Source organism: Coffea arabica, chromosome 2c (assembly GCF_036785885.1).
Source record: "Coffea arabica cultivar ET-39 chromosome 2c, Coffea Arabica ET-39 HiFi, whole genome shotgun sequence".
In the NCBI taxonomy this organism is placed as follows: domain Eukaryota; kingdom Viridiplantae; phylum Streptophyta; class Magnoliopsida; order Gentianales; family Rubiaceae; genus Coffea; species Coffea arabica.
Window position 1 is genome coordinate 4276892 of NC_092312.1, and position 16921 is coordinate 4293812.

Here is a 16921-nt window from a genome sequence, read left to right on the forward strand (position 1 = left end):
TCAATTCCTTGTTTAAAAAAAAAAAAATTCCTTTGTCCATCTGTTTTCTTTTTCAAAATGTTTTTGTAAACGAATTGAATTTTTATTCTATTATTTTTAAATTATAGAGTTTCTAAACTAACGTGTGTCTCTTTTATTTATTACTATAATCCATGCTACACAAAAAGGTTTGGATATGATTATCTGATTTACAATATATATATGTATATATATATATATTCTTTCATTATAAATTAGTTTCATGTGTTTTTTAATCTAAAAAATTTTATTCCATATCCTTATAATTAGATAATTGAATATAAAGTACTCATTTTTTACAATCACGTTCATATGTTATCTGGAGACATTTATGTTGCTTTTCCCTCTAATACTTTTGTGTATTAGATTAATTTCTTTACCACTTTTTATAAGTATTCAAAAATTTAGTATATTTTCTATAAATCTACTTCTCTGTTGTGATTGTAGACAAAGAAAATTTCAGTGATACTTTATCACCATGAATTAGAGTGGTCAAAGTTAGCTCATAGGTTAAAATTGATTAGGAAAAGAATGAAGGAAAAAAAAAAAGAAAAGAAAATTAAGAACTAAACATCTCGCAGGCTCCAGCGACCAATAAGAAAGAAAAAAGGGAAGAAAAGTGAGAATCATTAGTGTAATGTAAGGAGATTAATGGTTAGGTAACCCTTGCTTATGTTCGTATTTATTTATTTATAGTTACCTCCACTTCTTCCAACAGGCAGAGTGAGATTCTTCGGAACCTCACCTTCCCTCACCACTGACCATTCCTTTCCCACCAAAAAATTTTTGTCAGCAACATAACACTATGACGCTAGCCCTGCTCAGTCTACAGGCTTCGGATTTCCAGTTTTAAGCAGAAAAATCTTTAGGCCTTCAGTTGGAACTTTTCTTCATATAAGAAGGCTCACGCACTTGAATGCTCTGTTACCTTACCACCATATCTCAGGTTTTCCTATCTGGTTGTTTTGTCTGCCGAACTTGGGGTTTTTGTTGGAGCAACAAGAAGAATAATGGGTCGAAGGAAGCAATTTCGACCACGTCGAGCGGTAGGGTTGCAGCAGGGACAAACCTCCCAAGCAGCAGAATTGGATGACGTCACTGAAACTACTGGTATTAAACCTGAGGAGCAGGACGAATTGATCGATATCGGTGTTGACAAGCCATATTTTGTTCAAGTGGATACTAGGGCTAGTTGGGATACGGCCAGCCAGCATTTTGATATTTCAGAAATTGTTTTATCAAATTTGGAATTAAATCGAGAATTCTACGGGTCTGCTTTGAACGAGGAAGAATTTTATGGAGATTCTTCGAGGTTTTTGTTGAGATTTAGTTTGCGCAATGTAGATGGGTATCTTAATCGAATGAAATTGGGGCATTGGCCTGAATTATCTGCCTCTAGCATTTATTTACAATTTGTGGTGAGACGTGCGACCGAGGGAATGGAGAGCAATGCTGTCATGGTGTCCGGGAATTTTGACGGCCCAGATGAGGCTGTTTCGGGTCTTGTTCATTTAGTTAGCTTGAATTTCTTGACTTTGAGGCCTATTTTGAAGTTTACATTATCGGAAGATTTGCAGTCTGTGAGGATGAGGGTTGAGATTCTGAGAAGGGCATTCGATGCTTGTGATTCACTTCTTGATACTACGAGGCAACTTTGGAAGAAGAGTATGATGAATGTCATGGCTTGGCTGCGTCCTGAGGTCTTGACTTCTGAGGCTAGATATGGATTTAGTCCTGCACCAAGTGGGAAGAGCATTGATTCAAATGCAGATGCAGGAGATAACTCCGCTTCTTCAAGAAAGAATCCAACACGTTTTGATGTTGCCGGTTTTTATGAAGCTATTAAGCCATCAAAGTGAGTAACGATTGTAAATTTTTGAACTTTACAAGTATATCTAATTACTACATTTTTTCAGGTGTCTGAAAGTTATGGAACTTTATGTGTAATTAACGCCTGATTTGCACAAATGGTTTGCTATAGGGAGGAACCTATGCTGGATGTTCAATTGCCTAACTTGCTTCCCGAACTTAGACCGTACCAATGTCGTGCAGCTCACTGGATGATTCAGCGTGAGAAAGGAGTTTCTGATTGTTCTGGGAGTGGAAAAGATCAGTTTGTTAACCCCCTTTGTATGCCTTTGAATCTAATCGAAGCATCTGCAACATTGTACTACAATCCGTTTTGGTATACTTCTTTCTCTACTTCATCACATGCAAATACACGTGTATTTATTCAAGGAATTATCAACTGTTTGTGGTTGAATACAACATTATGCATATGACAGAGAATGACAGTGGTCAAGAATCAATTCAAAAATTCTTCAGGAATTAGACCAAAAAGTAGACTGCACTTGAAAATCTGCAGACGTCATGATATCTATAGAAAACTCTTATATATCTCTGTCTTGCTGTGTTTTGGCTCTTCAGTCATGAAATTCAATTATTGTGATGTTTTGTTAATTGGTTTTGTTTCAGTGGAAACATCTCCTTGCGTCCAGAGTATCTGTCTTCTTATGTTTCTGGCGGTATTCTCGCTGGTATGTCACTTTCTTTGTCATTTGTACAAATAAACGTCTTTTTTTTTTTCCTTTCCCTTTTGGTTGGCATCATTATTTTCCATTTTGGTTGGCATTATTATTTTTGTAAAACATGTAATGGATTCATAATATAGAACAGGGACTCTTTTTCGCTAAATTCTCCTGCTTTTCGTTGCTCTAGTTGTGACAACATAACTTTTATTTTGAATATAAAGATGAGATAGACTAATGTGGTTTTGGCTGCTTGTACTACATTTAATCACCAAATTGCAGATGAGATGGGCCTGGGGAAAACTGTTGAGCTGCTTTCTTGTGTCTTTGCTCACCGCATGTTGTCATCTGAGGTTTTGGGTTTGCCACATAGTGTAATGCAAGATGATGGACAGAAAAGAATCAATCTCCGACGACTGAAAAGGGAGCGGGTTGAATGCATATGTGGTGCTTTGACTGAAAGCATTAAGTACAAAGGATTGTGGGTGCAGTGTGATGTGTGTGATGCTTGGCAACATGCTAATTGTGTAGGTTTTTCTGCTAAAAGGAAAATGCCAGTATCCACAAATACTTCAGAAGAACAAGAATTTAGCAAACATTCAACTGGAAACTACCAAAAGTTTAGTAGAAGGAAACACAACACCAAGATAGTTGTCATGGAAGGAGTTCATATTTGCAGTCTTTGTTCAGAATTGATCCAAGCTACTGAATCTCCAGTATCCACAGGGGCAACTCTTATAGTATGTCCTACACCCATATTGTCCCAGTGGCATGCTGAAATAATTCGGTATTTTTCATATCTTATGTTTTCTTGTCCCATGGTTTTGCTTAAGTAAACAACATTTTCTTCACGAATTTTCTTATTGTTTTTGTGGGGTGGGGATTTGGGGACTGAGGGGAAGTGTCTGGAGGTTGGAGGCTGGATAAGGGTGCTTTTTGCTTGTTAGAGGCATTCATCTGGGAAAGCCCCTGAAGGGGCAAGACTTATGCAGCAGCACATTGTCAGTAGGAGGGCTTCTGTTCATTCAGTTGCCTTCTAGGACATTATACTGCAGGAAAAGAAAATAATTTGCACTGCGTACACAGATATGTGCAAGTCAACAAGATCTTCACTAAGAAAATAGCTACTCTTGTTAGTTGGTCATCAGATAGGAAGAAAAATTACAATTTTATCTATCATGCGGCTTTCTAAGACTTTAATTTGGAAGAGGTTTTGCCATTTATGTCGATTTAATTGTGGTCTTAAGTTTTCTGATTCCCAATTGTGGCAAACATGTTAGGAATGCAAGACAAGGAAACAGTATATTATGCTTGCAAACAACAAAATTGTGCACATGCATTGTACTGGTTGTAATTGACTTGCTTTCTAATATGAACCTCTTAGGCATAGATTGTTCTAGGATGTAGTATTATCATATGGGCTGGGATCTGCCTAATGTAACTTCTAGCAAGGACAAAAAGAGAGTCTTTCTTTGTAGCAACTTTCTCAAAAATAGGAATTTCTTTTGCTTCAACTTGTCTTCCATAGTAACGCATGCTCATCATGTAAGCTGTTTGCTTAGTGAAATATCTTTTTTTTTGCTGATGTATAATTCCAAAACATTCATTTTCTTCCTCTTTCCTCTTCCTTCCTCTCTAACATTTGTTTACATGTTTTACACCACAGTCACACGACTCCTGGTTCCCTTAAAATTTGTCTTTACGATGGTGTTAAGGACACTTCGTGTTCAGATACACCTGCCGTGGACATAAATGAGCTTGTGAATGCTGATATTGTCTTGACAACCTATGATGTACTTAAGGAGGACTTATCGCACGACTCCGATAGGCATGAAGGTGATCGTCGCTCTATGAGATTTGAGAAGAGGTAGCACTAGACTTTCGGTTTTCATGTTTTATTAGAAGTATCTAGAGTGAAGTCATCTTGAAATGGAAATTGTTCTCACTAAATGTTTGTTGCTGGTTGTTGACCTTAATTTTTGATATTTATTTCTCTTATGGGCCCCTTGGGTTTTTGTTTCTATAGTGAAGTTTCTTGTGCTTTTCTTGTTTGCCCAAAAGAAGCTCTCATGATTAAGCAAATTTATTGTCAAATTTATCTGCTTTTTGGCCCACATGATTATCTCTACAAATTATTATTCTGTTCAGCTTCAAAGATCTTGTGAGTTTTGAATAGCATTATTGCAATATTCACTTCTCTCTCTGTCTCTTGCTGACTGATTTTTTAGGAACCATTTTTCATTTTTAAGTCAACTTCTGGACTGATATAAAAGATAGCACCACTTTGTCTGCGCAAAAATGTGTGCATGAGTCTTGCCTGATAGTATTCCCAACTTATTGGACATTGAAATTCAAGTGAGAATTGACCCAGTGGACGTAAACTGAAAGAACTACATTTGGTTTGCTTCTGCAACTTTTAATAAAGGAGGAATGGATTCTTACTGGGGAAAAGTGTTTCATCATATGATCAACGGTTTCAAATTAAATAGCAAGGGGACTAATCTATTCCACTTATGGTTCTGTAGTTTGAGGTTCTGTATATAATAGCAACACCAGGATTTTTTTGGATTTGTTCTTGTTTTCCTATGATGAAAAGGGCAACTTTGCTATATGTCTGCACCCAAAGATGCATTTCTGAGAACATGATTCATGATGTTCTTTCTCCAACTCCAGTAGTTGAAGTTGGAAGAACTTTATGGCATAATCTGTCTTCCTGTTTAAGAATAATTTAGGACAACCAAAATTCACCCCAAGTCAATGTGTCCCATATAGAGGGGGACCTCAGCATTCTCTTGAAGCTATGAGAAAAGTTGATCTCTGTCATGACTTGAAAGAAAATTTGAAGTTCCTCTTTTGTGGGTTTGGTTGCTTAATAAACAAGAGCAGGGTAGATGTGAAGACTTATGCACTTATTGCATTTAATTCCACTTGAGAAATGAATCTCTTAGATTTTTGTTTAACCATGTTCGTACATCTAATTGAATGAAGAGCACACATTTTTTTGGACATTGTTCAAGACCCTCAACCATGTCACCTAGTTTTTAGTTTTTAGTTCGATGTTGTGAAACAGGGCTCAGATGTTGTGGCAGCTTCATATGTTAGGTCTGATTAAATCTAAGGTCTCAAGGATTTTAACAAACACAGAAAACTAGAGTATAAAGAATTTCACTGTGTAGTTCTGGAGCAAAAGGTTAACTGCGTCCAAGCTGGCAGAATGTCAGTTTTGGATTAAATTTCATGCCTGAAATTCTCCTAGAAGCTGAAACAAGTGAAAAGAGTACTCTATAGGTTATTCTTGAATCTCTGATGGGTCACAGCTGAATCTCTACGGTTTCATGTTTAGGCTTTGGGAGACACTAGTTTAAGCATGCCTTCATCAATTGATTTCTGAAACAGTTTCATATTGATTGCAGGAAGACTATGGATGCTTCCTGTGTTGCTGAGTTCTCTATAATCTATTGGTGACTAAGGTATAACAAGTTGGTAATCTTGCTAAACCATAATTGACAATTTTTTGATACAATAGGAGACTTAGTACAACAAATTATAGGAGGAAAATGTCCAAACTTTATTGCATTAGTGGATAGAGTAACTTGTATGAGGAAAATTTGCTTCCCCTGGGTTTGGTTGACTTAAGTTTCCCTTTTTTCCCTTCGCTCAGGGTTCCCCTGCAGGAGGGGGATGGGTTCCGTATAACCAGACCCAAAAATCACATCTTGTGTTTACATGGTTCATAAGACACCCCTCTATTAGAACTCTTATCTGTATGTTTTCTCTTTTGCATTTAAGTAATTAAGCACTTGGCAATATATGCACCTATTTAGATAGTAAGAGAAGTTATTTCCTTTCTGAAATTCTCAAGATTACATCTGGCAGTCATATGCATGTTAATGCCGATGATTGCTGATTTTTCATGTTCTTCTCTGCATGAGTATTCGTTTACATGTTAATTGCTGAGGGCTCTATCATATGTTTGGAGGTTCAGAAAATAATCTCCCAGGAAGAGATGTTTTGAACATCTCTACGATTCAATGATGTATCATTAGCATTTGCATTGAGAAAGGAGCAGCGAAGTATCTGGATAATTGCAATTGTGATTTATTGCCGGGATAAACCCCAAAATGCATGGGTAACATCTGAAAGAGATTACAGTAATAACTCAGGATTGCAACAATCAAATATGGCTTGCAATATTTACTAATTACTACCTTTTCCAGAAGTCTTTGAAGGTCTAACCATTGAATTATTCATGTGGACAAACGGAAACCCCTTTGCTCAGATTGCAAGTCCAAAATTTTTGCCAGACTCAACTATGGCTTAGTCATTCTACAAGTTTCAAGTATCTATTGATCTTGTTATCTTTGGGTTATTTAAGTCGTGCTTCATGGATCTACAGTTTTATCTCAAGGATATCATTTTATATCAAATTTTTTTGCAAAATTATTGGAAACCTTATTTTACTGCATATTCTTGCATTTATATTACAAACAAAGATTGAAATATTTTTCATTTCCTTGGTTTTCAAAACTGCAGATACCCAGTTGTCCCAACTCTCCTGACTAGAATACTATGGTGGAGAGTATGTTTGGATGAAGCTCAGATGGTCGAGAGTAATGCTGCTGCAGCAACAGAAATGGCACTAAGGCTACATGCCAAGCACCGGTGGTGTATTACAGGGACTCCCATACAGAGAAAGCTTGATGACTTATACGGGCTTTTGAAATTCCTCAGAGCATGCCCTTTTGATGTTTTTAGGTGGTGGGCTGAAGTCATACGTGATCCCTATGAGGTATATCAGCGCCTCTGCTGTAGTCGCCTCTGCTGTAGTGAATTTAAATCTTTCACCTACGACTTTTAAGAAACTTGCAATCTTTAGATTCTGGCAAAGATTCCGGCTTTACAATCTTGGAAAGTTGCTGATGTGCTGAATACCATATTTTTTCTTCTTTCATCTTCTTAGAGACAAAAGAGACATAAAAAGGGAAAAATGGTGTTTTCTTATAACAATTCTTAGGATCTTCTAGTAAATCTAATGAGGATATAACATATTGAGTCTTTTTTATATATCTATTTTTTTATAAGGGAGACGTAGTGATGTTTTGGTTCATTGAAACTGTGATTTAATCTCCCATATACGGATATACCTTAAGTTTCTCAGTTAACCCTTACATTATCAGTTCTAATTGTTGACCGCAAATGTCCGTACTCATTCATGCAGAATTAGTAGTCATGTTCTCCTTCCCTTTCCTCTTATGTGAGAGGTTCTCAATTTGCAGGCAGGGGATGCAGGAGCTATGATGTTTGCACACAGTTTTTTGACAAAGATAATGTGGCGCTCTTCAAAAGTGCGTGTTGCAGAAGAGCTACATATTCCTCCCCAGGAAGAATCAGTATCTTGGCTCACTCTTTCACCAATTGAGGAGCATTTTTACCAGAGGCAGCATGAGACTTGTTTAAAAGATGCCCATGAGGTGATTAGAAATTTGAAGAATGACGTTGTCAAGAGAAAAACACCAGGTACTTATGGTCTCTTCCACTCTTTCAATTGTAATTCATTAAAAAAAAAAACTATATTACATATTTTGATGCCCTTGCATAGGTTCCAAAACATCTGATAGTTTATCTGATGAGTTCATTACGCATGTGGAGGCTGCGAAGATGTTTAACTCACTCTTGAAGCTTCGACAAGCTTGCTGCCATCCTCAAGTGGGAAGTTCTGGTCTACGTTCTTTGCAACAATCTCCCATGACCATGGAGGAGATACTGTTGGTAGGTTTAGCTTATGGTTCAACATACTATTGTATCTTTCATAAGTTTTAGCCAGAAAATTTCAAATGTTAAAGCAGATTTGTATGTTTGGGTTCTATGTAGGCTCTTGTAGGTAAAACAAAGATAGAAGGAGAGGAAGCTTTGAGAAAATTAGTCTCTGCAATAAATGGACTTGCAGGTATAGCTGTACTTAAGCAAGATTTTGCACAAGCAGTTTCATTGTATAAGGAAGCACTTGCTTTAGCTGAAGAAAACTTGGAAGATTTTCGCTTGGACCCTTTGTTGAACATCCATATTCATCATAATCTCGCTGAGATACTCCTGTTGTCATCAGACAATAATAAACAATCACAGAATGTCCATGGAAGCTTTAAAGAAGATGTATCCATGGTATGTGATCTTGAAGAGAGTGATCAACGTGCTGTAAAAAGGGCAAAAATTGATGCTGGAAACTCTAATATGGTCATTGACTCTGAGAAATTACCTGAGCAACCATGTTATGCTGAGGCAAATGGTTCCAGTCAGAAAGCATTCATTGTTGATCCACATGCTTCATCTCAATCAACAAGTGATCAATTTTTCAGAACAGTATGTGAGAATTTAAAGCAGAAATACTTATCTCTCTTCTATTCAAAATTGTCCATAGCTCAACAAGAGTTCTGGAAGTCATATGAACAGGTATGTTTGTTCCAGTGAGAAATCATTTTGCGAATTATTTCTTTGCGAGTGCAAGGAGATGAAATGGTGGTTTTGTGTGTGGACCAGTTCTTCATGGATTGGTCTAAAGAGAAATTTGTCAATGGCTGACCATCAGTTGCTATCTTTTTGTTCTTATTGAAGGTTTCTATTGAGTTTAGCAACAGGAAAAGCCAGCACATGACTTGGTGGTTAGATGCCCTGCATCATCTCGAGCAAAACAAGGACACATCAAGTGAGTTGATCAGGAAAATAGGGGAAGCTCTCTCTGTTACTCTGAGTACTTCACGTACATCAAGAATTGCATCCTGGTTCGTTTACTCAGGAATAAATTCCTGTTTTAATGTTTTTTAATAGTTTGCTCAGATTATTTTTGGACTGCTAGTCACTTTTGCTTCTTTAATGCAGCTTTGGTAGCATAACAAGCCTAAAATATTACATTCAGACTGGTCTGGATTCATTGGAAGAGTGTAGGAAAAACGTACTTGATAGACTTTTGGAGATTGACTACACAATGGAAAATCCAAGCGAGGCAGATATTGATCGTGTAAGGCACTGTCCAAACTGTCAAGATAATGATCATGGTCCTCTCTGTGTCCACTGTGAGCTGGACGATTTGTTTCAGGTGTTGTAGTTAAGTTCTATTTAGCTTGATTCTTTATCAACTTAGCTAAAGGTTGGGGATTGCATTTGATATTTTATTATATTATGCATTTTCTATAGGTTTATGAGGCCAGGCTTTTCCGTACAAATAAAGGAAGGAATGGTGAGGTGATAACTTCTGCTGAAGAAGTAGTAGATTTGCAAAAGAAAAGATCTGCACTCAATCACTTTTATCGCACTTTGTCACAACCTGACCCTAAGTCAGCTTTGACTACTAACAAGTATGAAGATGATGGAAAGAAGAGGGATGTCAAGGAGAAAGTGATGGTGAGTCAGAACATAATTGTTTCATATTTCTAGGTGCCAATACTCGGATATGTTTGTTCTGTTTATTTATTCTGTAATATTGAGGCAGGTGGTCTTTTCTTTGATACAAAATTATATGCTTATAATATGAGCCATAGATTGAGCAACAGTTGCAGAATATCATGCATGTGGAGAAAAATTTAGCACTCACAATCATCGTTTTGTTCCATTCTTTTTTGGTCTTGTCTTTCTATCAGGATGTCAATTTAATGTTGGCATATTATGCTGAAAAATAGATGGGCTCAAATGACTAGTTTCAACAAATGGTTCTAATGAAACTAGAAAGAGTATCTTCATCATTGTTGTTATATGCTTACTGGCTTTGGAAAATTTGTTGTATGATCAAAAGAGCCCAGGCGAAGTATTTAAAATTTCATTAGGGTAATCAGCTTTCCAAGTTTCAGGATAGCTGAATGAAATCATGATGTTGCACTTGAAATCATCTGGGTTGATGGGGCCGGGCTGGGGCATCGTATGCATATGATTCCACCGTTCACAAAATAAAAAGAAAAGCCATTCCATTTTGAACCAAAGGTTCAGAAAGTGAAAAAAGATAGGACCGGCAGCTCTTCCAGGGTTTCCTCATCTGAGATCCCTGGGGAGGCAGATCAAGTTGGCCCTTGCCAACAGCTTGCTGCATTATCTCCCTTCAACCCTCTGAGCAAAACGCAGCAAAAGAAAAGGAAGGAAAATCTATGGACAGATCCTATGAAGCTTCACCGGTCCCTGGGATTGGCTTTGGGCCTTTCCTGTGCAGCTTAGGTGGAAGGTGAAGAAGGCTCCTTCTGGGGGACCTGAGCCATTAGTGGGATACCACTCTGCAAGAGCTAGAATAGAGTGTGAGCTTCTGTCAGTTGCCCAAAGCAGACTTGGTGTCTTAATGTAGGAGAAGTATTCTCTCTGTCATTTTGATTATTAATTCACAGAGGCTACATTTGCAGTATGCAGAGTTGGTCACAAAACCAGAAAATCATTAAAGTTCATGATCATAAATGTCGAGGTGGTTAGTAGAGTCTAGGTACTTTGATGCCTAAACTTCAGTTTTAATCAATTCAAAGGTATGCCTTTTCAAATTCTAATAAGGGTTAGATTAGGAATTGACCAGTTTAACATATGATAGATTCTTTTTTAGTGTAAACAGCAGCAATTAAAGTGACACAGATGCATGCATGCCCGCATGTCAAACTTCATTGTGCTGTTTCTTGAAATTGTTATCAGTCGTCTAGCTATTAGTCAGACCACCACATATAGAAGTGGGCTGTTAAAGTTATATGAGTTTCTAGCTATTCCTAGCTTGCAGAATGTAAGTTGAATTAGCTTCTTTAGGCTAGAGAAAAACTCGATCAATTTCTAAGATTTTCAGTTCTTTACAATTTGTAATGACATTGGATCACTAGGTTTCAAAATCTCCCTCTGATTTGGAGGTGGTGCTTGGGATTATCAAGAACAACGCCAAGGGTTTGTTAGAAAGAGAAGGCACATCAGCAGCTGCTAAGCACCTATTTCTTCTTGAGGTATGAGCTATTTTTGTGGGCACATTCTGGTTTCTCTTTCAGAGTTTTGTCTATCTGGGCCAAAGTCCTGATCAGAGCTGTAGCATTAGTGTGATTATCTCGAGCTCTTAGCTCATTATGTGTGATATTGTCTTGCTGTTTTTTTAGTTTCTAAACATGAATGCAATGTAGTTATGTTAGGAGAAACGTAAGAATGATATTTTGTCGCTTACACTCGCCGGGAGGGGGTTTGGGTACTAAAAACTCTAGCTTGCTGGATTGCATGATCTGAATTTTGGCATTTAAATTACCAAAGGGAATGCGCAAGGAATATGCCTATGCAAGGTCCTTGGCTCGTGCCCAAGCTCATGTGCTTAGGGCTCATGATGAAATAAAGATGGCAAGCTCACGATTGCGACTAAAAGAAGATGAAAAAGATAATTCAGTTGATGCCTTGGGTCCTGAGGAGTTAGATGCTGCAAGTACTCAAAATTCTAGCGATAAATTTCTGGCAGTGTCTTCATTGGCACGTATCAGAGGACAACTTCGTTATTTGAAGGTAATCAGTAAATTCATGTTATGTCTTTAAGCTTTCTGCTTGTTCTGTGATTTAATATTATTCTGAATTTAGATACTATTAGAGGACAAGAGTATATTGCATTTATCCACAGAATATCATCAGCTGTATTGGTAGTGACTATTTAGGATTTCCCTTTACAAAGTAATGACCATGCTCGTGTATTTTAATTTGGAGATGCAGTTTACATGTGTAGTTTTCTGAAAGCATTTAAGATCTCCAGAGTACCATTGCTTTCTTATAGAGGCTCTGTGGTTACCTTATTGGTCTTAATGTACAACTAGCAGTTATTTACCAAGGTTTTAATATACAACTACCACTTTCAGCTTGATCTGATTCCTATGGTCATTTAAATTGATCTGATATGTTTTTTCTTCTAGCTCATTTTATGGCTACTCAATGTTATAGCTGCTGTTTTGTTGCACGTAAGTCCAATTCATTGATCAACCTTTGAAGTTCACATTAGGCATTACCTCATGCTGATGATTTTTCATTGGTTAACTTTCTTAGTTCACGTCAGCCACTATCTCATGCATGGCAGATGATTTTAATCCTTCTCATCCTTAGTCACTTGGGCAATTTTGTTAGAGAATTTGGTGGCGAGGCTCAACTTGAACTCACTGGACTTTGCTGTGGGGCTAGTGAGGCAAAATGCTCAGTTGTAGATAGGTTTTCTTCACTGCAATTTTATTTATAGCAGTTCTGTCATACTCAATTATTTTTGCTGCCTCCTTGATTCTTTTCCAGGGTTTGGTGCAATCTAAACAAAACTTGCAGTCAGAATGTCCAAATGAATCAACTTTAACTGAATCTGCCAAGGCCTCTGTCGCTTCTGCAACGGAAGATGAACGATGCCAAGCTAAAGCTGATGTGGAATTTTGCCCAGTTTGTCAAGAGAAGCTCAGAGGCCAAAAGATGGTATTCCAATGTGGGCATGTTATTTGTTGTAAATGTAAGTTTTGTTTCCTGAAATTTCTGGTGTGGTAGAATTCTGTGTCAAAACCATCTTCATGTTTCCATGGATGAAAATAGCCGAAGTATTATTGGCTTTGGTAGTTCTCCCCATCCGTCCGTCCGTCCCCACACCCACCCCCCCCCCCCCCCCCAAAAAAAACTGAAAAAAACTCCTTTATGGGTTGCACATATAGCTTTCTTTTCTGAAAATGCATGGATAGCCTCATGTTAACGAATAAAATATCTTAGTGATGCATCTTCCACTTCTGCTTGCAGGTTTATTTGCAATCACTGAACAGAGATTTGTTCACCATGGAAATAAGTGGGTAATGTGCCCAACTTGCCGACAGCATACTGACTATGGAAATATAGCTTTTGCTGATGATAGACATAATGCCTCTGATGCATCTTCCATGCTGGCTTGTGCAAACTCTGAAACTTTAACAGTCCAAGGTTCATACAGTACAAAGGTGGTCTCCCTACTTCTGTGACCAATATAATTGCTTAAGTTTTGAATTGAATAATTAATCTGCGCTCCAACAATTTAGCGGCTGTTAGCAAATTATGCTTTTCCTGTGTCTACTGTCATCTGTCAACTTCAAAATGCTGGTAATCTTAAATTAATCTCTTTTTTCTTTTACCTTGTTTTGGATGGTTGTTGCAGATTGAAGCAGTGACAAGGAGAATTTTATCCATCAAATCCAAAGATCCAATAGCAAAGATTCTTGTTTTTACCAGTTGGAATGACGTTCTTGATGTGTTAGAGCATGCTTTTACAGCCAATAGTATCAGCTACATCCGGATGAAAGGAGGCAGGTACAATTTGTCACGGAGAATTCTGTCAAGTTTTGCCTTTATCAATTTGTTAAAAAAAATCATCATGCCACTCTATTTACATATGCTTAAATGAGTGAAAGTTCGGTTTGTCCTTGAAATCATGTTCCTGTAGAGGAATTTTGTCAGGTCTGTTGAGCAACTTCTATTTGCATCCACACAAACATTATCTGCAGCGACTCAAAATCTTTCTCATTAGATAGAGATTTTAACAAGAAAAATCTTGATGTTCTGTTTGTGCTAATTGACTTTGGTCATTCAATGACTGAAATCTCTTTGCTGATTCTTTTCTCAGAATTACTGGAAGAATGGGATATTTAGCTGCATCTCTTTTGTAATTCGAGATGGACGGAAGCTGTTTACAATTTAGTTTGGTCCTGTTGGAATATGTTTGGATGATTTCTATGTTTTGAAAACCTTTAATTTAGGTTTTTGTATCTGGGAGATAGAGGTAGAGGTCCTTGTATCTTATAGTCATTTGTCACTCATCAGATCTGCTTCCACCACAAATGACAATGACTGTGTGCTTGAGTAACCCACTGCTGTTCTTATTAAAACATAGAGCAACCATTGACAACGCATGGCACCTTTTTGCTTTTCACCTGTGTTTTCTGTAGCTCTTAAGAATTGTGTCTGAGACTCTTAATAGTTAGTTGGACAGCTAATTTTTATGCTAAGAACACCTGCGACACCATCAACCAATGAGTAGTTCCTCCTCTCACCCCCTGAAAACATCAGAAGGCATGGCTTTTTCTTTCTCCTGAACACGAAGTATGTCAAACTATTTTGACACTCCTGTGTGATTAATGCAAAAGCTTTTCCAAAGGAAGTATCTTTAAAATCTAGGAGGACTGACATCTTATGGTAATGGCTTTTGAGAATGATGTGTCTAGAAGTCTTTTAGCACTGAGGATCATTTGTTGCAAAACCTGTATGTAGCACTAAATGAACCAAAACTATTCAATTTGATGATTTTAGCTTAGTAATCTGCAAAAGACTAAGCAAAACTTGGCTGGTTGATTTTCTTGTGCTGAATTATATACCTCTCTTTAATGGCAAAAGTTGGATACACACTGCTGTACCTGAAATAATTGGAAACTGCTTGCTTATAGTAACTTGGCTTGGATGTTGTTATTATGGTTGCTTCTTAGGTTTAGAATATATATCATCTCAGTACAAAGTTCAAGCATTTTGTGGTGGCTCTGATCCTACAGGAAATCACATGTTGCCATAAGCCATTTCAGAGGGCAGAATAATGACATAAAAGGAAGTGGAAAGAGGAAGAAGAACGGGAAACCAGTAGATGATTTTGTTCAGGTGTTATTGCTCCTAGTCCAACATGGTGCCAATGGCCTCAATCTGTTGGAAGCTCAGCATGTCATTCTTGTGGAGCCGCTGCTCAACCCTGCAGCAGAAGCACAAGCAATAGGGAGGGTGCATCGAATTGGACAGGAGAACAAGACACTCGTTCATCGTTTTATAGTACGTTATGCCACTTACAAGTTGCTTTCTATGAAAGTTTACTGAATTTTGTTATGCTACCAACTGCATGAAAAGAAAAGTCATCCTTCTGTTCCATGCTATTTCTACGTGCTCTGTAGGATACTTGCTAATCCGTTGCATAATTGCTTTCTTTTTCCTTCTTGGACTTGGGTGCTAGGTTAAAGATACGGTAGAGGAGAGCATATACAAACTAAACAAGAGTAGGAATACAGGTTCTTTCGTGAGTGGAAACCGAAGAAACCAAGATCAGCCAGTTTTGACCTTGAGAGATGTGGAGTCCTTGTTCAGAGTAGTTCCATCTTCAGACATGGACGAAGAAAAGGCAAATGGGAGCTTGATGCACTTACCACCTTCCGTAGCTGCTGCTGTAGCTGCTGAGAGGAGGCTATTGGAGGGCAGAGCATGACGTGAGTGAGGCTCTCACTTGCAGGTTAATATTCATGCAACACGTAGCTAGGGGAGGGAGTTGAAAGGGCGTGTAACTGGAACATAATTTATCCTAGATTGTTCCGGACCAGTGGCCACTAAAAGCTGTTCTCCTGTTGTCTTGTTTATAATAGCTCGGAGAGCTTAAAATTAAATTAGGTAGTCCAGTGCGGACAATGCGAGCTTGTTGCTGTTAGTCAGTCCTCTCTAGAATTTTTTACCGACTTCACTGATTCTTGTGTATATTTAGTGTCTGGGAAGGTGAAATTGATGAAAAGAATTTTGTACAGCCTCGTGATTGATGATTAGTGGGAAAAACAAATGTAATGTGGTGTTATTTGAAGCGTATTTGGAGGAGCATGTAATCCTGTTTTATTGATTAATATTACCTTTATTTGTCCGATATTGTTAATGATTTTTTTTTTATCATCTGACGGTATGCACAACTTACGTTGCAGATTGAACGTGTCGAGTGTCAAAAACAATACCAATGGGAAATATTTCAGTCTGTGGAATCGTGATAGTACTAATATCTAAAGATTTAAAGCCAATTAAATTAGGTGAACAATGGGTGAGGACGGAAATAATGAAGCAAACAAAGTCCCATTCCAAGAAGATTTGTCCCAGTTACATCTTCAAAGGGTCGACCGTAACGTAAGTTCCTTTTTTTTTTTTGGTTTTTGGGGGGAGGGGGGGGGGGGGTCCTGAGCTAAGTGAACAAGAAAAAAATTGAAAAAAAATCGTACCTCTGCATACAAAAAAAAAAAAAATCATACCTCGACATACAACTAGGGGTGTGCAAAATCAAAAAATTTCGATTTGAATTCGGAATTTCAAATTCAGTAATTCGAAATGGAAATCGAAATATCCGATTTTGAATTGGTCGAATTCGGTAATGAGAATTTTCAAATCGGAAATTTCAATTTCGAATTCACAATTCGAAATCGAAATTCGGGATTCCTATTTCAATTTTAAATCTATTATTCGTATATATATAATATATTATATAACATTTATATTATAATAATAATTTTTTTATTCATGAATTCGGTGAAATCAGGATTCCTATTTCGATTTCAATTTCGTTTTCACACACATATATAATATTTTTTTTATATATATGTAATATAATATTTATATAATAATAATTTTTA

At 37.4% G+C, this 16921-nt stretch overlaps 1 protein-coding gene and 1 long non-coding RNA gene across 3 annotated transcripts; both read left to right on the plus strand.

The window, feature by feature from the left end:
- Positions 1-734: 734 nt before the first annotated feature.
- On the plus strand, positions 735-16170 carry LOC113725260 (uncharacterized). Of its 2 annotated transcripts, XM_072073712.1 has the most exons (20): positions 735-1873; positions 2000-2203; positions 2494-2555; positions 2829-3333; positions 4213-4413; positions 7080-7335; positions 7823-8063; positions 8146-8315; positions 8418-8493; positions 8650-8993; positions 9156-9322; positions 9420-9636; positions 9735-9941; positions 11378-11494; positions 11790-12032; positions 12798-13002; positions 13281-13474; positions 13669-13820; positions 15053-15320; positions 15499-16170. In XM_072073712.1, the coding sequence occupies exons 1-20, from the start codon at positions 1029-1031 to the stop codon at positions 15745-15747; spliced, it is 4923 nt and encodes a 1640-aa protein (XP_071929813.1). In that variant the 5' UTR covers positions 735-1028; the 3' UTR covers positions 15748-16170. The 2 variants fall into 2 exon arrangements, with proteins under 2 accessions (XP_071929813.1, XP_027104125.1); XM_027248324.2 differs by having other exon boundaries at positions 8418-8993.
- LOC140034929 (uncharacterized) lies at positions 12389-12702 on the plus strand. Its single transcript, XR_011838795.1, has 2 exons — positions 12389-12475; positions 12561-12702. It is a non-coding gene; the product is annotated as an uncharacterized lncRNA (long non-coding RNA).
- Positions 16171-16921: the final 751 nt, after the last annotated feature.